This window comes from Doryrhamphus excisus, linkage group LG2 (genome assembly GCF_037039965.1).
Source record: "Doryrhamphus excisus strain RoL-2023G ecotype Guam linkage group LG2, RoL_Dexc_Guam_v1.1, whole genome shotgun sequence".
In the NCBI taxonomy this organism is placed as follows: Eukaryota; Metazoa; Chordata; class Actinopteri; order Syngnathiformes; family Syngnathidae; genus Doryrhamphus; species Doryrhamphus excisus.
The window spans coordinates 19,805,318-19,828,890 of NC_136358.1; the positions used below are offsets into that span (position 1 = coordinate 19,805,318).

A 23,573-nucleotide genomic window follows, 5' to 3' on the forward strand; every position below is an offset into this window, starting at 1 on the left:
TTCATGACGGGGAACATTGGAGCATGTGTTAGCATAACATTAGCATGATGCAGTGCGGGCCGGTGGAGAAGGAGGAAGATGTGATTGGCTCCTGCCACATATTCAAATGAGGCGGCTCAGAAACAATTGTACCCAGGGATAAAAATCAGAAGGACATTACCCATCATGATTGTCGTCATCGTCGTTTTGTGAGCGACCGCCAACTGAATATCGATGTCGTGCGTCTCCATTGTTGCCCTGACCTCCTTGCCATCTAGCAGGAATTGTAATTTGCGCGCCCGTGAACTGACTGAAAATGAGATTGATGAGCTGGTACGCCTGTTGCATACTAAACTCCGCCCCTTTCCCCTCCCTCCGCTGATGACTCGTAACAATTGCTGATGCTGAGAACGCTCTAAAATGCTATGGTATGTTGTGATGTGCTAAAACCAGCCTATTACGGCCAACAAGAGCACATTTGGAGCCTGAGTCGCCGCCTGTGCGCTGACTCAGCAGGGAAGTTGTAGCTCGGCGCTCCATTAATCAGCCTGGGAGCTGAACTGTGAACCCCCGCGTCTTTCAGAAGATCAGAGCCGTGAGACCGATAAGATCTGCTGCTTCTGCTTCTGCTGCTGCTGCTGCTGCTGCCCTCGGCTTTCTAGTCGTCCCCAAGTGGCTAGAAGTTGCGCTAATAAGCTAATAAGTCACATCCTCACTTCCTGTTTGTTGTTGGAATGCTGACACGTGTCTGAGCTGGCGTTAAAGGTAACAAATGGCCCCATGGTGGATCCTCGGAGACGTTTAAGACCAAACATCCGACATCTGGTGATGGCTTTATTCTTCTACCTTCCATTGAAGCTTTGTTTTTGTTTACGTTAGACACGACACACCCAAATACCCGAACAAACTAACCCAAAAAAAACCCCAGCAAAAATGCACAAAACTGCTTCTTTACAAGAATAGAGTGAAACTATAAGGAGAAAAAAGTAAACATTTATGAGAATATCTAAATATTTCATATTTAAAACACCTGTAACAGCAGAGCAAAGAGCTGTAATAATGATTGGGAGTGCATGAGAAAGCGGAGTTGATAAAAAAAAAACACACCAGGAGGTTGCCTACAGCCACAGCTCTAAATGATGTATGGTGTTGATGAGAGACTCTGAACTGCCCACGGATGTGAGAGTGAATGCTCGTCTCAGTGTATGTCCTATCCCGCCTGGGATAGGTTCCAGCCTGACCCGTGCCCATAATGAGGACAAGCAGTATAGAAAATGGATGGCTGGATTCATTCATTCATTCATTTTCTACCGCTTTTCCTCACAAGGATCGCGGGGTTGCTGGAGCCTAACCCAGCAGTCTTCGGGCGAGAGGCGGGGTACACCCTGGACTGGTGGCCAGCCAATCACAGGGCACATATAGACAAACAACCATTCACACTCACATTCATACCTATGGACAATTTGGAGTCGCCAACTATCCTCACTAGGCTGGAGGGGGTATGCTGGAGCCTATCCCAGCTGACTTCGGGCGAGAGGCGGGGTACACCCTGGACCGGTCGCCTGCCGAATCGTTCATTCATTCATTCATTCATTTTCTACCACTTATCCTCACGAGGGTAGAGGGGGTGCTGGAGCCTATCCCAGCAGTCTTCAGCCGAGAGGCGGGGTACACCCTGGACTGGTGGCCAGCCAATCACAGGGCACATATAGACAAACAACCATTCACACTCACATTCATACCTATGGGCAATTTGGAGTGGCTAATTAACCTAGCATGTTTTTTTGGAATGTGGGAGGAAACCGGAGTACCCGGAGAAAACCCACGCATGCACGGGGAGAACATGCAAACTCCACACAGAGATGGCCGAGGGTGGAATTGAACCCTGGTCTCCTAGCTGTGAGGTCTGCGTGCTAACCACTCGACCGCCGTGCATCCTGGATGGATGGAATATGATTGAAAAATGCTGAAAGCCTTTAGCCATTAGCTTTTAGCCTTTGGCCTTTGGCCTTTAGCCATTAGCTTTTAGCCTTTGGCCTTTAGCCGTTAGCTTTTAGCCTTTGGCCTTTAGCCGTTAGCTTTTAGCCTTCAGCCTCTGGCCTTTGGCCTTTGGCCTTTAGCCGTTAGCCATTAGCTTTTAGCCTTTGGCCTTTAGCCGTTAGTTAGCCTTTAACTTTTAGACTTTGGCCTTTACCTTTTAGCCTGTAGCTGTTTGTACATTGGGAAAATTGGAATTTCAATTTAGGTGAGAGTGGGATGTCTTTTTGGCCTGAATGAGCTCTGACGCTGGAATGGTTTGAATCGCTCGGCAAATGTGGAACATTTGTGGAATTTTGTGAAGATAAGCCTGAATGTCCCGAATGAGGGGAATGTTTTGACATTGGAACGGACAAAGTTGCCTAATGACTTTGCTTGTAGTGCTGCTACTTTCCTCAGGGGGCGACAGTGATCTTTTGGGAGGAAACCGGAGTACCCGGAGAAAACCCACGCATGCACGGGGAGAACATGCAAACTCCACACAGAGATGGCCGAGGGTGGAATTGAACCCTGGATAGCTGGATATTAAGATAAATATTCTATATAGAAAGTGGATTTCACGTAGGGAAGTGGGTCTGCTGATGTTTTCCAGATGAATGAGAATACGGAATAAGAAAAAGCAAATAATGGAGCTCAAAGACGACCCTGCCTCGTAGCTCATGAATTTTGGAGGGCACATGAAGTGCAGTGAAGATGCTTTGCAAGGGGGGGGGGCGCAGCGTGAAGTACAAAGTGTTAGCTTAGCGTGATGTACGCTTGCTGTAGCTGTTAGCTGAGTAACACGCGTGTTTGCTCCGCAGGGCAGCAACGTGGTGGAGGACCAGGACCTGCTGGAGATTGGCATCCTCAACTCGGCACACAGACAGCGCCTCCTGCAGGCCATACGGCTGCTGCCCAGGGTCAGTATGGAAATCTTTCAGGGGGGGGGGGTCCATGCAGGAGTCGACTTTTATAGTAGACTCCGCCAAAGCAGCAGTGGTAGAGTTTTGGGACGACACGTAGGGATATGCAGCTTTTCTATTCCAGCGCCTTAAAAACATCCGTCAGCACTTCCTTGTTGTCCTTTCCCAAGCTCCCTGCACTCGCTGTCACTTTTGACTATCAAAATAAAAGCGCATGAATAATGAATGTTTGTGCTAGCAAGCGCGCTTTCTTGCTTTTCCTGCAAAGGTTGTTTGCTCGGTGAGTGTTTGTGTGCGCTAATGAGCAGCTCCCACCGGCCCGTGCACGCTGAATGTGGGAATGGGAGCTGATGACGGTTACATAAGGATATCGCCGAGCTTTTTAATGATAACCGGAACGCTTCATCCTTCAAATAATGCCATTCAAATAAAGCCTTTAGCCGTTAGCCTTTAGCTTTTAACCTTTGGCCTTTAGCTGTTAGCCATTAGTTTTTAGCCTTTTGCCTTTAGCCATTAGCTTTAGCCGTTAGCTATCAGTTTTCAGCCTTTAGCCTTTAGCCCTTAGCCGTTAGCCATTCGCTTTTAGCCTTTGGCCGTTAGCTGTTAGCCTTTAGCCGTTAGCCATTAGCCTTTAACTTTTAGCCTTTGTCCTTTAGCCGTTAGCCTTTAGCTTTTGGCCTTTAGCCATTAGCTTTAGCCTTTAGCTTTTAGCCTTTGGCCTTTAGCCATTATCCATTACCTTTTAGCCTTTAGCCAGTAGCCTTTAGCGTTTAGCCTTTGTCCTTTATCCGTAAGCCATTAGCCTTTATCTTTTAGTCTTTGGCCTTTAGCCGTTAGCCATTAGTTTTTAGCCTTTGGCCTTTAGCCCTTAGCCTTCAGCCATTAGTCTTTAGCTTTTAGCTTTTGGCTTTTGGCTTTTGGCTTTTGGCTTTTGGCCTTTAGCTTTAGCCTTTAGCCGTTAGCCTTTAGCCTTTGGTATTTAGCCTTTAGCTTTTGGCCTTTAGCCATTAGCTTTAGCCTTTAGCTTTTAGCCTTTGGCCTTTAGCCGTTATCCATTACCTTTTAGCCGTTAGCCAGTAGTCTTTAACGTTTAGCCTTTGGCCTTTATCCGTAAGCCATTAGCCTTTAGCTTTTAGTCTTTGGCCTTTAGCCGTTAGCCATTAGTTTTTAGCTTTTGGCCTTTAGCCGTTAGCCATTAGCTTTTTGCTTTTGGCCTTTAGCCTTCAGCCATTAGCCTTTAGCTTTTAGCTCTTGGCCTTTGGCCTTTGGCCTTTGGCCTTTAGACAGCATCCTCATGGGCCTGACCTTGGCGCCTTCTGCTGGTTGAAAAAAGTAATTAACACTGAGCGAATACGCTCCTTTCTGGCAGGTGAGGCCGGTCGGCTACGATGGCAACAACCCCACGTCGGTGGCCGAGTGGCTGGAGTCCCTGGAGCTGGGCGACTACACCAAGTCCTTCCTGGTCAACGGCTACACGTCCATGGAGCTGGTCAAGAAGATCTGGGAGATCGAGCTCATCAACGTGAGTCTTCCGTCCCATCAACGTCCCTCGATTAATTATCACGTGTACACGCGACTTTAAATGGCTCATCTATTTGTCCCAATCGCCACACACTATTATCGTGGCCTGTAACAAACTCACACCGGACTCATGACGCCGCATTTTCATGGATGAGGTGATCAGCTGGAGGAGGTAGAGAGAGATAGTCTTGTTATATAAGCATGTGGGCCGCAAGATGTTTCACAGTGTTAGGGATGCCGCCCACAAGCTGTGTGTGTGTGTGTGTGTGTGTGTGTGCATCTGTGGGATGCATATGTGACAACAGAGAGTGTGTGAATGCACGCTGACACTATTCATATACGTCTTGAAATTATATAAGTATTTATTATTCAGGCCAGCCTTGAATTATTTAATGTACATTACATAAAGACACTATTATGCGTTGAAAATGAGCAAAATGCAGTCCGCTGTGGCGCTGCTGCTCTATTGGCTGCAGTGCGGTTGCAGTACCGTGTCAGGCCGCTAGAGGGTAGGCAAGCACAGAAGATAATTAAAGCCATCAGTTAAATGCAGCCTCTTGCTGCAGAACTCATCTTTTATGCACCAGCACTTTGCGGTCGTACTCGTGCAACAACATGTGTTGCAATTTCAAGCGTCCAGTTTGTTGTTATGAGCGAGACAATGCTCCTAATGAAGAGCGAGGCTTTGCTGCCGTGGCGACAGATGCTGCAATGTCTGTTTTTATGTATTGGCGTGTGAGGTTAAACTAATCAAATATCATGACATTAGTACAATCAGGAGAACCAGCGTAGGGAAGCAGCGGAGGGAGGGAGCCACCTGCTGTGGCCCAGAATGGTGCACTATATCTGGGCACACGCTCCAAGCAGCTGGTGTGACGCTACGGAGCTCAAGAGAACCGAAGCATACAGCGGGAGGAGGCATCTGCTGTGGCCCGGAATGGTGCACAGTATTGGGGCACACGCGCCGAGCAACCATGTGACACCAGACGGAAGTCTCTGGTGAAACTTTTGCACTTTTCCAACGCCGCTGCATCAATTATGGCGTCATAATTCCCTCCTCTGGATAATTATGGAACACTGTCCTGCTGTTTTGGGATGAGAACATCCTTTTTTCCAAACAGTAGCCTTCATTCCTCTTTTTCATACCCGCACAAGCCTGTTTCGTTCCCGTTACTTTGCACATGCACAACCTATATGCACTGTACCTAAAGGGTGGGCGGCGTGGTACCCAAAGGCTGGGCAGTACGGTACCTAAAGGGTGGGCGGCACGGTACCTAAAGGGTGGGTGGCACGGTACCCAAAGGGTGGGCGGCACTGTACCTAAAGGTTGGGCAGCACGGTACCCAAAGGTTGGGCGGCACGGTACCCAAAGGTTGGGCGGCACGGTACCCAAAGGTTGGACGGCACGGTACCCAAAGGTTGGACGGCACGGTACCTAAAGGTTGGGCGGCACGGTACCTAAAGGGTGGGCGGCACGGTACCTAAAGGGTGGGCGGCACGGTACCCAAAGGGTGGGCGGCACGGTACCCAAAGGGTGGGCGGCACGGTACCCAAAGGGTGGGCGGCACGGTACCCAAAGGGTGGGCGGCACGGTACCCAAAGGTTGGGCGGCACGGTACCCAAAGGTTGGGCGGCACGGTACCCAAGTGGTGGGCGGCACGGTACCCAAGTGGTGGGCGGCACGGTACCCAAGTGGTGGGCGGCACGGTACCCAAGTGGTGGGCGGCACGTTACCCAAGGGGTGGGCGGCACGTTACCCAAGGGGTGGGCGGCACGTTACCCAAGGGGTGGGCGGCACGTTACCCAAGGGGTGGGCGGCACGTTACCTAAGGGGTGGGCGGCACGGTACCCAAGGGGTGGGCGGCACGGTACCCAAGTGGTGGGCGGCACGGTACCCAAGTGGTGGGCGGCACGGTACCCAAGTGGTGGGAGGCACGGTACCTAAAGAGTGGGCAGCACGGTACTTAAAGAGTGGGCGGCACGGTACCTAAAGGGTGGCGTGAGACCCCTACATACACCCACATGCACTCTACAAATGTCCACTAAGTGGCGCAGCTCACCTGTCAGATCACTGTCGCCTCTTCAAGCCTCTGCTTTTACTTTGAAAAGCACGACAGACAGGAAGGGCTGGGAGGAGTTTAGGCGGCCCGTCCCAGGCAACCCAAAGTGGATTCCTGCGTCTCCCCCGGCCTGTGAAGGCCTGTCCCGGGTGCCGAGTCATCAACGCCGCCCCGACTTGTCCCTTTCGCATTCCTCTGTAAAGCCTCCCGATGGCAAACGTGTGAAAAAGCAAACCGAGGACAGTCTTCCTCCCGCTCTGCCGCGCTAGCCTGTTGCCATGGCGACTGCCGGTTGCCACAGAGATATGGCATGATACCAGTTTATTGAAGTGTATTTCCGCGCGTGTACCTGCACGACTCCTGGCCCGTTGCCATCAAGCTGGCGTGCGCTTAGCACCCTTTTTTTCTGTCCCCCGTCCAAGTGGACAGCTTGTCTCGCGTCCCGCTGCCAGTTGGTTCCGGACCTTAAATACAGACCGTGGGATCAAACCCCACAATGTAGGCGTCCTTCCATTTTTCATGTCCAACTACGTGAACCACTACACTACATAGTAGTTCATGGGCGCTGTCCCTCAAGTGTGAACTATCAATAAATAAAATTACTTGAGTTTAGTCATGGAATACATTGCAATAATGCAATGAATGGTCGTTTTTTTGACAGTAGTCCCTCGTTTACTGCTGTTAATTGGTTCCAGACCCAATCGTGATAAGTGAAGTTCAGTTTCAAAGGAATATTTTCATGCTTGGAGCAAAGAAAAGCTGTTTACACCTTTCTAAATGTGTTTTTTTTTAACATTATTAGAGCCCTCTAGACATGAAATAACACCCCTATAGTCACTTTTACACTTCTATTACCAAAGATAGTAGACATATCATGAAAAATATTTTCATTTTTTAAAATAATAAGTCTGTATTCAAACACGAAAGATGATTCATTATTATTATTTTATTATTAATTAATAGTTTAATTATATTTAAGATATTTTTATATTTTAATACAAATGTACTGATTATTTAATTGCTTCAATATTACATTACATTATAATTAATATTACTGTAATATTGAGGTATTTGATTATTACATAAAATTTATGTCAAATAATGTTAAAATTTAATGATTACAAATAAATAAGAATAGAAATAAAATAAAAAAAATAAAATATATTGAATTGAATGACACTAATTGATACAAAATAACAATAATAATAATATATTATATAATATATTTTCATACTTAGAGCCAAGCAAAGCTTACAACCTTCTAAGTGTGTTTTTTAAAAACATTATTAGAGCCCTCTAACTGTGAAATAACACCCCTACAGTCACCTTGACACTCCAAACTTTAACTTCCTGTTCTGGACAGTACTTCCTGTGGTCAGGGTAACATTACTGACACCTAGTGAACAGTGTATAATACTACATTTTCTGAATGCTTCATATTTTTATTTTATGTCATTTAACCATGTTCGTGCATGAAAATGCTTCATTTGGATGAAAAATATTACAGTAAATTTTCTTAATAGGTATACAGTAGCTATTATATTATATCAAGAGCAAAGTAATATATATAATATACTTTATAGATAGAAATACAGGCGGCGATGTGAAATGTACTTTAGAAATATTTATTTCATTTCAAACTTGGTTGAAGTTTTTAAAGCACGTCCGTTTATTCCAGCGTGAGTCATGTGATGCATCACGTATGACGCACAAATGGCCCAAATTCTTCTTCTTCTCTTAAAAGCGGCGCTAAAAAGAACATTTGCGCAACCTTGCCTGAAGAAAGCCGAGCGTCTTTAAAGGCGGCGTTGCATCATCTTCAGGCCGCTGCATTGATTTTTTTTTTCTAAGCGCTACGAGGCGATCATGAATCACGTTAAAGCCGTAGTAAGGTGACGAATCGCGTACGAGCGCAGTCTCTCCGCACGGGCCCCTCGTCTCCATAGTGACGAGATGGAGAGGAAGAGGAGGAGGAGGGTGCTGGGGTGGGGGGGGGGTAGTGTGTAAAGAGAGAGAGAGAGAGAGAGAGAGAGATCAGGCAGAGACATGCAGTCGCGCTGCCGCAAGCTAAGGAGAAGAGCTAATCGCTCCAGTTGGAGACCGTAAGGACAACAGGAAGAATCCCGGGAAGGACAGGAAGGTGAGCACTCGGGACTTTGTTGCGTGTTTGGATATTCTATCTTTACGGAGTGTGCCTGCCTGTCTGCCTGCCTGCCAAGACGGGCTGCTCACTATACTGCTTGTGTAGGGGTGGGGGGCGGGGTGGGGGCGGGGGGTATGCCGGGAGGGTTGGGACCCGCTCAGGAGAAGGAGCTCAGTGTGTGTAAACGTTGGCTGCACTCCTGGCGACACGTGTTTATTTCACGTAGGCAACCGTCCACACTTTTCGTCCACTCAGGACCAGGCGCCCGAGCACTTCCGACTCTTTTCTACTCCATTTTTTATTTGGGAAAATGACCAAGGTAGCACTCGTGCTACTTGTTTGACACCCATGGTTACCAACGTAGCATCCGTGCTACTTGTTTGACACCCATGGTTACCAATGTAGCATCCGTGCTACTTGTTTGACACCCATGGTTACCAATGTAGCATCCGTGCTACTTGTTTGACACCCATGGTTACCAATGTAGCATCCGTGCTACTTGTTTGACACCCATGGTTACCAATGTAGCATCCGTGCTACTTGTTTGACACCCATGGTTACTAATGTAACTACAGTGCATCCGGAAAGTATTCACAGCGCTTCACTTTTTCTACATTTTGTCATGTTACAGCCTCATTCCAAACTGAATTAAATTAATCTCTTACCTCAAAATTCTACACAAAATACTCCATTATGACAATGTGAAAAAAGGTTTTTTTGACATGTTTTGAATTTATTAAAAATAGAAAACAAAAAAATCACATTAATTCATTCATTTTCTACCGCTTTTTCCTCACGAGGGTCGCGGGGGTGCTGGAGCCTATCCCAGCTGTCTTCGAGTGCTGGAGCCTATCCCAGCTGTCTTCGGGCGAGAGGCGGGGTACACCCTGGACTGGTCGCCAGCCAATCACAGGGCACATATAGACAAACAACCATTCACACTCACATTCATACCTATGGACAATTTGGAGTCGCCAATTAACCTAGCATGTTTTTGGAATGTGGGAGGAAACCGGAGTACCCGGAGAAAACCCACGCGTGCACGGGGAGAACATGCAAACTCCACACAGAGATGCCCGAGGGTGAAATTGAACCCTGGTCTCCTAGCTGTGAGGTCTGCGCACTAACCACTAGACCGCCGTGCCGCCATTATTCGTAAATGGAAGACGTTTGGAACCACCAGGACTCTTCCTAGAGCTGGCCGGCCTTCTAAACTGAGCGATCGGGGAAGAAGGGCCTTAGTCAGGGAGGTGACCAAGGCCCCGATGGTCACTCTGTCAGAGCTCCAGCGTTCCTCTGTGGAGAGAGGAGAACCTTCCAGAAGGACAACCATCTCTGCAGCAATCCACCAATCAGGCCTGTATGGTAGAGTGGCCAGACGAAAGCCACTCCTTAGTAAAAGGAACATGGCAGCCCGTCTGGAATTTGCCAAAAAGCACCTGAATGACTCTCAGACCATGAGAAACAAAATTCTCTGGTATGATGAGACAAAGATTGAACTCTTTGGTGTGAATGCCAGGCGCCATGTTTGGAGGAAACCAGGCACTGCTCATCACCAGGCCAATACCATCCCTACAGTGAAGCATGGTGGTGGCAGCATCATGCTGTGGGGATGTTTTTCAGCAGCAGGAACTGGCAGACTAGTCAGGATAGAAGGAAAATGAATGCAGCAATATATAGAGATATCCTGGATGAAAATATTGCTGCATTCATTTTTCCTTCTATCCTGACTAGTCGAATAATGGAGGCCACTGTGCTCATTGGGACCTTCAAAGCAGCAGACATTTTTCTGTATCCTTCCCCAGATTTGTGCCTCAAGACAATCCTGTCTCGCAGGTCTACAGACAGTTCTTTTGACTTCATGCTTGGTGTTTGTGCTCTGACATGCACAGTCAACTGTGGGACCTTATATAGACAGTTATTATATTTCCAAATCATGTCCAATCAACTGAATTTACTGCAGGTGGACTCCAATTAAGCTGTAGAAAGATCTCAAGGATGATCAGTGGAAAAAAGATGCACCTGAGCTCAATTTTGAGCTTCATGGCAAAGGCTGTGAATACTTATGTAAATGTGATTTTTTTGTTTTCTATTTTTAATAAATTCAAAACATGTAAAAAAAAACATTTTTCACATTGTCATAATGGAGTATTTTGTGTAGAATTTTGAGGTAAGAGATTAATTTAATACAGTTTGGAATGAGGCTGTAACATGACAAAATGTAGAAAAAGTGAAGCGCTGTGAATACTTTCCGGATGCACTGTAATGTCTGGTGGTTACCAGTGGTTACTAATGTCTGTGGTACTTTTGTGGTACCTTGGGTTACTAATGTAACATCTGTGGTACTTTGTGGTACCTTGGGTTACTAATGTAACATCTGTGGTACTTTGTGGTACCTTAGGTTACTAATGTAACATCTGTGGTACTTTTGTGGTACCTTAGGTTACCTTTGTAACATCTGTGGTACCTTGGGTTACTAATGTAACATCTGTGGTACTTGTTTGGCACTTTAGATTACTAATGTAACATCTGTGGTACCTTAGGTTACCTATGTAACATCTGTGGTACTTTGTGGTACCTTAGGTTACTAATGTGACATCTGTGGTACTTTTGTGGTACCTTAGGTGACTATTGTAACATCTGGGGTACTTGTTTGTCACTTTAGGTTACTAATGTAACATCCGTGGTACTTGTTTGGCACTTTAGGTTACTAATGTAACATGTAGGGTACTTTGTGGTACCTTAGGTTACTAATGTAACATCTGTGGTACTTTTGTGGTACCTTAGGTTACTAATGTAACATCTGTGGTACTTTTGTGGTACCTTAGGTTACTAATGTAACATGTAGGGTACTTTGTGGAACCTTAGGTTACTAATATAACATCTGTGGTACTTTTGTGGTACCTTAGGTTACTAATGTAACATCTGTGGTACTTTTGTGGTACCTTAGGTTACTACTATAACGTCTGTGGTACCTTAGGTTACTAATGTAACATATGTGGTACTTTTGTGGTACCTTAGGTTACTAATGTAACATCTGTGGTACTTTTGTGGTACCTTAGGTTACGAATGTAACATCTGTGGTACTTTTGTGGTACCTTAGGTTACTAATGTAACATCTGTGGTACTTTTGTGGTACCTTAGGTTACTAATGTAACATCTGTGGTACTTTTGTGGTACCTTAGGTTACGAATGTAACATCTGTGGTACTTTTGTGGTACCTTAGGTTACTAATGTAACATCTGTGGTACTTTTGTGGTACCTTAGGTTACTACTATAACGTCTGTGGTACCTTAGGTTACTAATGTAACATCTGTGGTACTTTTGTGGTACCTTAGGTTACTAATGTAACATCTGTGGTACTTTTGTGGTACCTTAGGTTACGAATGTAACATCTGTGGTACTTTTGTGGTACCTTAGGTTACTAATGTAACATCTGTGGTACTTTTGTGGTACCTTAGGTTACTAATGTAACATCTGTGGTACTTTTGTGGTACCTTAGGTTACTAATGTAACATCTGTGGTACTTTTGTGGTACCTTAGGTTACTACTGTAACGTCTTGGTACCTTAGGTTACTAATGTAAAGGGTGGGTGGCACAGTACTTATAGGCACGGTACATAAAGGGTCGGTGGTACGGTACCTAAAGGTTGGGCGGTACGGTACCTAAAGGTTGGGCGGCACGATCCCTAAAGGGTGGGCGCTATGGTAACTAAAGTGTGGGCGGCACGGTACCTAAAGGGTGGGCGGTACAGTACCTAAGGGTGGGCGGTGCGGTACGGTACCTAAAGGTAAAGGGTGGGCGGTACAGTACCTAAAGGGTGGGCGGTACAGTACCTAAAGGGTGGAGTGAGACCCCCTACTGGTGGCCCCCCTTTCAGCCTGGGCAGTACTTCCATCCACAGCAGCTATGGAACACTAAGCTGTCCAAACGCAGTCCAAAAACAGACGCCTGTTCTGTCCTGGTATCCAAAACAAGCGCGCTATCGTTAGAATGGCCGCTCGGATTTCGCTTTTAATTCAGCGAGAGTTGACTTTGGCATTTGAGGAACTTAACGGGGGGGCGGGGGGGCGTCCATCAGGCGTTGGCGACTATAAATCATCCTGACCTCAGCCGTATTGGATTGGAAGTGGCGTGTCTTTATTTATGTGAGTGTGACCCAATTGCGTGATGTCTGGAATAAGCAACACTAGAAGGCGAGACGACAGCTTCGCTTTTTCGGCTTTGGGCTATCTTTAGCCGCCGGGACCGACCGGGACTCTTTGATTTGTGTGCATCCGGAATATTTCCAGCCGTGATAAACGCCACATAAATAAACGTGCAGGGTAATGATTCAGTCTGAGAACGCAAATGGAGTCAGAACCTGTTTAGTTGGATCGTTCAAGTGGAATTGAACTGCTCATTTGGCACTGTAGTGTGTGTGTACATGTGTGTGTGTGTGTCTTATTTTCAAGTTGATCCTGCAGCATTTAACACACACACACACACACACACAGTCTACTTACACTTCTCCTGCTATTAATGGAGATGCATCTGTCTCCACGGGGGCGGGCCTCTTCATGCCTCGCCGCCATTGGCCGCCTCCTCCCACCGAGCGGCGCCATTGGTTGTTGTTGTACGGGTTATCGCCTCGCTCTCGCGCAAAACCGCCACTGACTCCCCTTCGGCTCGCTTTGGTTGCCGAGCAACCCCGCTTGGGTCGGTGGTTACCCCCCCACACTTCCCTCCTTCACTTGCACCCCCCCCCCCCCCGAACGTGCGGTGTGGCTAAATGTGGGTTCCCGAGTGCAGAGATAAAACCGAGGTATTTCTCTTTGTTTGATTTACTGACCGGTCGATGCTAACGATCCTACACACACACACATTAGCAGAACGGTAGGGGGTCGGGGGGGGTGGGGGTTCAGGGGGGGTACAGGTGTTAAAGAATCAATCAATAACTGTGTGTGTTGATGGAAGTACTTATTAATCCATTAGCATATTAGCAAACACATTGAATGCATCGTGTCGACTATGATGGAATTAAAGAGCTATGCAAGCGCCATACGGAACACACGCTAACGTGCTAAAAATGCAACACAAACGTTCCATGCGTGACACGGAAAGATCAAGCGATTCCAGTCTCAAATTCTACCAAATTGATCATCACGACGACGCCATCAAAGCCAATAAAGCGTTCAATAAAGTCTCCACTTAGTCCGTGTCCAGTAACCTTACGCCACAGATCCTCTGACCTGCGCCGATCGATACGGAGAAGTCCACCTCATCATCGGGAGGTATGGCGCCGAGCCGTAGAGGTCGTGACCTCACAGTCTGACAACCGGGGGGAAAAAAGCGTGCATGTGAGTTGAAGGGATGAAGGAGGATGAAGATGTAGCCAGGAAAGGTGGGAATGTTTCCATGTACCTTCATGTACCACCTTCGTGCACCTTCATGTACCACCTTCGTGCACCTTCATTTACCACCTTCGTGCACCTTCATTTACCACCTTCGTGCACCTTCATTTACCACCTTCGTGCACCTTCATTTACCACCTTCGTGCACCTTCATTTACCACCTTCATGTACAGTGCATCCGGAAAGTATTCACAGCGCTTCACTTTTTCGACATTTTGTCATGTTACAGCCTCATTCCAAACTGAATTAAATTAATCTCTTACCTCAAAATTCTACACAAAATACTCCATTATGACAATGTGAAAAAAGGTTTTTTTTGACATGTTTTGAATTTATTAAAAATAGAAAACAAAAAAATCACATTTACATAAGTATTCACAGCCTTTGCCATGAAGCTCAAAATTGAGCTCAGGTGCATCTTTTTTCCACTGATCATCCTTGAGATCTTTCTACAGCTTAATTGGAGTCCACCTGCAGTAAATTCAGTTGATTGGACATGATTTGGAAATATAATAACTGTCTATATAAGGTCCCACAGTTGACTGTGCATGTCAGAGCACAAACACCAAGCATGAAGTCAAAAGAACTGTCTGTAGACCTGCGAGACAGGATTGTCTTGAGGCACAAATCTGGGGAAGGATACAGAAAAATTTCTGCTGCTTTGAAGGTCCCAATGAGCACAGTGGCCTCCATTATTCGTAAATGGAAGACGTTTGGAACCACCAGGACTCTTCCTAGAGCTGGCCGGCCTTCTAAACTGAGCGATCGGGGAAGAAGGGCCTTAGTCAGGGAGGTGACCAAGGCCCCGATGGTCACTCTGTCAGAGCTCCAGCGTTCCTCTGTGGAGAGAGGAGAGCCTTCCAGAAGGACAACCATCTCTGCAGCAATCCACCAATCAGGCCTGTATGGTAGAGTGGCCAGACGAAAGCCATCAGACCAGAGAATTTTGTTTCTCATGGTCTGAGAGTCATTCAGGTGCTTTTTGGCAAATTCCAGACGGGCTGCCATGTTCCTTTTACTAAGGAGTGGCTTTCGTCTGGCCACTCTACCATACAGGCCTGATTGGTGGATTGCTGCAGAGATGGTTGTCCTTCTGGAAGGCTCTCCTCTCTCCACAGAGGAACGCTGGAGCTCTGACAGAGTGACCATCGGGGCCTTGGTCACCTCCCTGACTAAGGCCCTTCTTCCCCGATCGCTCAGTTTAGAAGGCCGGCCAGCTCTAGGAAGAGTCCTGGTGGTTCCAAACGTCTTCCATTTACGAATAATGGAGGCCACTGTGCTCATTGGGACCTTCAAAGCAGCAGACATTTTTCTGTATCCTTCCCCAGATTTGTGCCTCAAGACAATCCTGTCTCGCAGGTCTACAGACAGTTCTTTTGACTTCATGCTTGGTGTTTGTGCTCTGACATGCACAGTCAACTGTGGGACCTTATATAGACAGTTATTATATTTCCAAATCATGTCCAATCAACTGAATTTACTGCAGGTGGACTCCAATTAAGCTGTAGAAAGATCTCAAGGATGATCAGTGGAAAAAAGATGCACCTGAGCTCAATTTTGAGCTTTTTGGCAAAGGCTGTGAATACTTATGTAAATGTGATTTTTTTGTTTTCTATTTTTAATAAATTCAAAAAAAGTAAAAAAAATAACTTTTTCACATTGTCATAATGGAGTATTTTGTGTAGAATTTTGAGGTAAGAGATTAATTTAATACAGTTTGGAATGAGGCTGTAACATGACAAAATGTAGAAAAAGTGACGCGCTGTGAATACTTTCCGGATGCACTGTACCTTCATTTACCACCTTCATGTACCTTCAAGTACCTTCATTACCACCTTCATGTACCTTCATTTACCACCTTCATGCACCTTCATGCACCTTCAAGTACCTTCATTACCACCTTCATGTACCTTCATTTACCACCTTCATGTACCTTCATTTACCACCTTCATGCACCTTCATGCACCTTCATGTACCTTCATTACCACCTTCATGTACCTTCAAGTACCTTCATTTACCACCTTCAAGTACCTTCATTTACCACCTTCAAGTACCTTCATTTACCACCTTCAAGTACCTTCATTTACCACCTTCAAGTACCTTCATTTACCACCTTCAAGTACCTTCATTTACCACCTTCAAGTACCTTCATTACCACCTTCATGTACCTTCATTTACCACCTTCATGTACCTTCATTTACCACCTTCATGCACCTTCATGTACCTTCATTACCACCTTCATGTACCTTCAAGTACCTTCATTTACCACCTTCAAGTACCTTCATTTACCACCTTCAAGTACCTTCATTTACCACCTTCAAGTACCTTCATTTACCACCTTCAAGTACCTTCATTTACCACCTTCATGCACCTTCATGTACCTTCATTTACCACCTTCATGTACCACCTTCATGTACCTTCATGTACCTTCATGTACCACCTTCATGTACCACCTTCATGTACCACCTTCATGTACCACCTTCATGTACCACCTTCATTTACCACCTTCATGTACCACCTTCATTTACCACCTTCATGTACCACCTTCATTTACCACCTTCATGTACCACCTTCATTTACCACCTTCATGTACCTTCATGTACCACCTTCATGTACCTTCATTTACCACCTTCAAGTACCTTCATGTACCACCTTCATTTACCACATTCATGTACCTTGATTTACCGCCTTTGTGTACCTTCATTTACCACTTTCATGCACCTCCATGTACCTTCATTTACCACCCACATACACCTTCATTTACCACTTCCATGCACCTCCATGTACCTTCATTTACCACCCTCATACACCTTCATTTACCTTCATGTACCACCTTCATTTACCACCTTCATGTACCTTCATGTACCGTCATGTACCTAATATCATATGATGAGGACAATATCATTTTAGTAATACTTGGATGAACTGCAGACCATATGAGGGTTGCTATGATATACTGTGATCTACTTAGAATGGAGCTGGATGATTCCTTTCCCTGGTAAACCCCCCACCCCCACCCCCGCCCCCCCACCACCCCACCCGCCTGCCGGTCGACAGCCTCTCTCGGCTTTCCCTTTTATTTGCGGCGCCTAATCCGTTAATCAAGGCCGCTCCATCTGTGCTAACGGGATCGCTAACCAGATTAGCGCATCGACTGGCAAAGCGAGAAGCGGCGGCGGCTGAGCGAGTGGCCGGAGAGCCGGTGTTTTGTGGGTCACGGCGGGACACGCCGGATTGCGTCACAGCGACTTCCATGTTTGGGGCGCATGCGGCATCCATTTCCATGCGAACGGCGGCACGCCGCAAACCTTGGCCGACGTCAGGTTTGAGTTGGAGTGCGCTGACACGGCAGGACTGCTGCTGATGCTGTGCGTTGCCATGACGACGGGGAGGATCTCTGATTGCGTCTCTCCGTTGCTCAGCGTACAATAAGAGAACACGGTTGGCTGAGGCCTTCCAGTAATCTCTTGTTAAACAACGTGCGTGTGCGTGGCTCGTCATTTCGCCGCCATCAAGGCCTGGCGTCGGGCCTCGTGAAGGCACGAGCACACGCACCATGCACGCGTCCTCGTCGGGCGCCACCGTGTTCCCGCTGGTCTTTTTTTGGAGAATAAAGGCTGGTAACTGGCACAGTCGGAGGACGCCTGGTGACCGCAGGAACAATGGAGCCTTTGACTGGACGCCAAGCGTGTGTGTGCGACGGCGTAATACGCGCCTCGGGGAGGGAGGGAGGGAGGGAGGGAGGAAGACATCACACCGCATTTGATGGCTGCATGGCAGGACGTTGATGTTTCTATCACATCATTTCTTCATTAGGAGCCAGGAAGCATGGAAGGATGCTGCTTGTGTGTGTGTGTGTTTCGTTACACTCATCTTCAGCATCAAGCTCTTTCAGGCATGGGGGGGGGGGGCAAGGCCCACATGATGAAAAATGAATTAGAGATTTTGGCTCTTGGTTCTTTTCCAAATATTCCAACTTTCCACATCCAGTTTCATGTTTGACTTGAATTTTCTCCCCAACCTATTTTTTTTAATCGTTTGTTTTTCATGATGTTCCAAAAAAAAACTAGCATGAAATATTTCAGCTCTACGCTACTGGAATTATTTGTTTTTGTAATATTAAGACATTAGTCTCACAAATTATGACTCTTACTCGTTAAATCACAACTTTTTGCTTTGAAAATATGATTTTATTCTTGTAAAATTACTGCTCGTTTTTTTCAAATTTTGTTTTTTTTGAAATTGTGTTTTTTATGTCTAAATAACTTTTAAACAAATAATTCGACCTAATTTTTGGAAAAAATTACTGCAGATATTTGTAAACAGTTTTTTTTACTTTTTAAAAAAGAAATGCAGATATTTTTGTACTATTTTTAACTTTTTAAAAATAACTGGAATTTATTTTTGTAAAAAATTACTGCAGATATATTTTTTTAACTTTTTTTTACTTTTCAAAAAATAATTGGAATAAATGTTTGTAAAAATTACTGCAGATATTTTTCTACTTTTTTTTTAAATTCTTAAATAACTAATTTATTTTTGTAAGAATTACTGGAGATAATTTTCAACTTTTTTTACTTTTTAAAAAATAAAATTGGAATTTATTTTAGTAAAAATTACTGCAGATATTTAAATTTTTTTTTAACTTTTTTAAAAAACGAATTTATTCTTGTTAAAATTACTGCAGATATTTTTCAATTTTTTTTACTTTTAAAAAAATTAAATATGAATTTATTTTAGTAAAAATTACTGCAGATATTTTAAAACTTTTTTTACTTTTTAAAAAATTAAATTTGAATTTATTTTAGTAAAAATTACTGCTTAAGTTTTTTTGCGGCCTAATTTTCCCCAAATGACAACTTTATCCAAAAAAGAGGCTGCTGTCGGCTATGAAGCCATACGAAGGATCTATGTAGAAATAAAAATATTAGTAGAAAGCGTTTTACGTGATATACTGTACATCCAATCATGGTAAAAATAATTAAAGCAGCCATGTTTCTTCACTTTCTTGTTGATTTGAATGCCTGGCACAGCAAGCTAATGCTAACTTTATTTGGGCAAATATGACGACGACAACAACAATAAGAGTTGAATGTTTTGGAGACGCCTGCTTTCAAGTGTGATGTTTGAAGCTCATCATAAAACAATCCGCTATTCATCATGTCTGTGTCTCTGTGATGCGTTCAGGTTCTGAAGATTAGTCTCATCGGCCACAGGAAGCGGATCTTAGCCTCGCTGGGCGATCGGCTACACGAGGACATCCCTCAGAAACCTCCGCGGGCCATCTCCCTACGGGTGAGTGCTTCCAACGCTCGGTAGGTTCCTCGTGGAGACCCCCCCCCCCCCCCCCAGATGACCAAGTAGCCTTTCCACTCCACCCACCTCCCAGGAGCCCGGCGGGAACCACACCCCCCCGCAGCTCAGCCCGGCGGCCTACACGGCGGCGGGCATCCCTGGCGGATCGCTGGACGTGCAGCACCTCATCATGCAGGCGGACGCGCGGCGCCGGCAGCGCAGCAACGACAACTACTTTGATGACGTGCCGCGGTCCAAACTGGAGCGGCAGATGGCCCAAGTCAGCATGGTGAGCGACATGGAACGCGGCCCGCTGTCGGTAATGTTACATTGAGCAGAAAGCACTGAAAATGATGTAAAAAGGAGTGTAAAGGTGACTATAGGGGTGTTAGTTCATGACGAGAGGGCTCTAAATGGAGTGTAAAGGTGACTATAGGGGTGTTAGTTCATGACGAGAGGGCTCTAAAAGGAGTGTAAAGGTGACTATAGGGGTGTTAGTTCATGACGAGAGGGCTCTAAATGGAGTGTAAAGGTGACTATAGGGGTGTTAGTTCATGACGAGAGGGCTCTAAAAGGAGTGTAAAGGTGACCATAGGGGTGTTAGTTCATGACTAGAGGGCTCTAAAAGGAGTGTAAAGGTGACCATAGGGGTGTTAGTTCATGACTAGAGGGCTCTAAAAGGAGTGTAAAGGTGACCATAGGGGTGTTAGTTCATGACTACAGGTCTCTAAAAGGAGTGTAAAGGTGACCATAGGGGTGTTAGTTCATGACTACAGGGCTCTAAAAGGAGTGTAAAGGTGACCATAGGGGTGTTAGTTCATGACTACAGGGCTTTAAAAGGAATGTAAAGGTCACTATTGGGGTGTTAGTTCATGACTAGAGGGCACTAAAAGGAGTGTAAAGGTGACTATAGGGGTGTTAGTTCATGACTACAGGGCTCTAAAAGGAGTGTAAGGGTGACTATAGGGGTGTTAGTTCATGACTAGAGGGCTCTAAAAGGAGTGTAAAGGTGACTATAGGGGTGTTAGTTCATGACTACAGGGCTCTAAAAGGAGTGTAAAGGTGACTATAGGGGTGTTAGTTCATGACTAGAGGGCTCTAAAAGGAGTGTAAAGGTGACCATAGGGGTGTTAGTTCATGACTACAGGGCTCTAAAAGGAGTGTAAAGGTGACCATAGGGGTGTTAGTTCTTGACTAGAGGGCTCTAAAAGGAGTGTAAAGGTGACTATAGGGGTGTTAGTTCATGACTAGAGGGCTCTAAAAGGAGTGTAAGGGTGACTATAGGGGTGTTAGTTCATGACTACAGGGCTCTAAAAGGAGTGTAAAGGTGACTATAGGGGTGTTAGTTCATGACTAGAGGGCTCTAACACTGTTAAAACTGTATTTCGAGTGTTGCAAACAGGTTTTCAATGGTCTTGATTGGCTCTGCTTTCTGATTGGCTGTGTGGTTTTGCAGGCAGGCGAGTGGTGCGAGCCAATCACGTTGCGTCCGCCAAACGAGGCCACCTCGTCCACGCCGGTGCAGTACTGGCAGCATCATCCCGAAAAACTCATCTTTCAGTCGTGCGACTACGAAGCCTACGTGAGTCCACTGCACACGCGGTCATGTGACCACTGCTTCCTCAGCCGTTGCTTGATCACTAGTCCATTTCCTGTTAGTGTCCGTCCCAGTAGTGGCGTCCATAGTGGGATTTAACCATTTCCTGTTAGTGTATGTCCCAGTAGCGGCGTCCATAGACTTGACCATTTCCTGTTAGCATCTGTCCCAGTAGTCGCGTCCATAGTGGGACTTGACCATTTCCTGTTGGCGACTGTCCCAGTAGTGGCGTCCATAGTGGGGACTTGACCATTTCCTATTAGCGACTGTCCCAGTAGTGGCGTCCATAGTGGGACTTGACCATTTCCTGTTAGCATCTGTCCCAGTAGCGGCGTCCATAGTGGGACTTGAGGACACGCGGCCCAGCCAGTGAAAAGTGGATTAAAAAGTGGATTAAATTTGCAGATTAATCTGTTAATCTGCAGTGCTACATCAGTGTTTGTATCTCCAATGTGACAAACCATCTGCTGGGGATTAGAAACGTTAGCTTAGTCCAGCATCATCATCATCATCATCATCATCATCATCATCACTGACCCAATGTTTTTTTGGCCAGTATCTGGGCTCCATGCTGGTGAAGGAGCTGAGGGGAACCGAGTCCACGCATGACGCCTGTGCCAAGATGAGGGTAGGTCCAAGATGGCATCCTGGAATGTTTTCCGTATCTCACAGGCTTTGCGTCAAGCCCCGCCTCACAGAAACAGGCGGGGCTTGAGGGAGCAGTAGGTCATGTGACCTCTCGGCGTAACGACTGCATCGACTTTTGAATCTTCCGGTCATCTCTGAGATGATTTCAACTTGTTGCGTCTCTTCTCTCATCCTGCAAGAAGTGGCTTTTCAAAATAAAAGTACAGAGCCTGTGTTGAACTGTTCTGTTTCTCGCTCTCTTTCTCTCTCGCCCTCTCGGGACGTTTGGCGCCCTCCAAGAAGTCGACGGAGCAGATGAAGAAAGTGCCGACCATCATCCTGTCCGTGTCCTACAAGGGAGTCAAGTTCATCGACGCCACTAACAAGGTGATGCTTCCTGTCGCGCGCGGTGCCGCAAATAGCACGAGGGAAAAAGGTCACGGCAGCCATGTTTGTTTGTGTCACACGCAGGGCTCATTTTTGAAACATGAGAGGAGTGATGCATCTTTTATACACTCTTTGGATTCATGCTCTATTCATCTATTTGACACTCTTATTATTATTATTTCTTCTTCTTATTATTATTATTTTATTATTATTATTGTTGTTGTTATATTTTATTATTATTATATATTATTATTACTATATTTACATACCTGTAATACTGTATGTAATAACTACAGTATATATGATGTAGAAATAATCATATTTATTTTTTTATTTACAGTATTTTCACACTAACCTCTATTATTATATATTATTATTACTATTATTTACATACCAGTAATACTGTATGTAATAACTACAGTATACATAATGTAGAAATAATCATATTTATTTTATTATTTACTATTATTATTACATATTATCATTACTATTTTACATAACTGGAATACTGTATGTAATAACTACAGTATATATGATGTAGGAATAATCATATTTATTTGTTTATTTACAGTATTTTCACACTAACCATTATTATTATTATTATTATATATTATTATTACTATTTACATAACTGTAATACTGTATGTAACTGTATGTAACTACTGTATATATGATGTAGAAATATTTATTTTATTATTTACTGTTATTATTATATATTATTACGATTATTTACATAACTGTACTACTGTATGTAATAACTACAGTATATATGATGTATAAATAATCATATTTATTTGTTTATTTACAATATTTTCATGTAACATTATTATTATTATTATTGTATATTATTACTATTATTTACATAACTGTAATACTGTATGTAATAACTACAGTATATAAGATGTATAAATAATCATATTTATTCCTTTATTTACAGTATTTTCACACTAACATTATTATTATTATTATTATATATTATTACTATTATTTACATAACTGTAATACTGTATGTAATAACTACAGTATATAAGATGTATAAATAATCATATTTATTCGTTTATTTACAGTATTTTCACACTAACCAAAGTGATGTATAGTTTTCAGAAAATGAAGATGCCTTCATTGAATAATAATAATAATAATGATGATGATGATGATGATGACACATCGGGTCATACCATTAATAAGAATATGTGTAGTATTTGATATGATGAAAGTGTAAAGTATTATGAACGGGGGCCATAACAAGTTGAGATCCCGGATGAAGTCGTCCTTCAGGCGTCACACACGGAGCGCCAGGCTGCTTTAATGTTCTGCAGCGACTTCACCAGAGGACAAACTCCGAGCTCCCCGAGCGGAATGCCGGAATGCCAGAATGCCAGAATGCCGCATGAAACGGGATGAATAATAAATCAGGTTTGTTTATCACTGACTCGTCTCCTTCCCGCAGAACATCATCGCAGAACACGAAATCCGCAACATCTCGTGTGCGGCTCAGGACCCCGAGGACCTGTCCACCTTCGCCTACATCACCAAAGACCTCAAGTCCAGCCACCATTATTGCCACGTCTTCACCGCCTTCGACGTGGTCAGTGCTGGCCTATTTCTTTTGTCATTGCTGAGCGTCCTCCA

The 23,573-nt window shown here is 44.8% G+C and overlaps 1 protein-coding gene across 5 annotated transcripts in view; it reads left to right on the plus strand.

Annotated features, from left to right (window-relative positions):
• Positions 1 to 23,573, plus strand: part of anks1b (ankyrin repeat and sterile alpha motif domain containing 1B) — an 85,288-nt gene that overhangs the window by 57,241 nt on the left and 4,474 nt on the right. For 3 of the 5 annotated variants that reach the window (XM_058078413.2, XM_058078408.2, XM_058078411.2), the window contains 8 exons: positions 2,817 to 2,915; positions 4,288 to 4,440; positions 19,223 to 19,330; positions 19,425 to 19,619; positions 20,787 to 20,912; positions 21,484 to 21,555; positions 21,855 to 21,941; positions 23,392 to 23,529. In XM_058078413.2, the coding sequence (XP_057934396.2) occupies positions 2,817 to 2,915; positions 4,288 to 4,440; positions 19,223 to 19,330; positions 19,425 to 19,619; positions 20,787 to 20,912; positions 21,484 to 21,555; positions 21,855 to 21,941; positions 23,392 to 23,529 (978 nt within the window). Of the gene's footprint in view, positions 1 to 2,816; positions 2,916 to 4,287; positions 4,441 to 8,500; positions 8,640 to 19,222; positions 19,331 to 19,424; positions 19,620 to 20,786; positions 20,913 to 21,483; positions 21,556 to 21,854; positions 21,942 to 23,391; positions 23,530 to 23,573 lie in introns of those variants that run through there. The other 2 variants (XM_058078409.2, XM_058078412.2) reach the window with 2 other exon arrangements.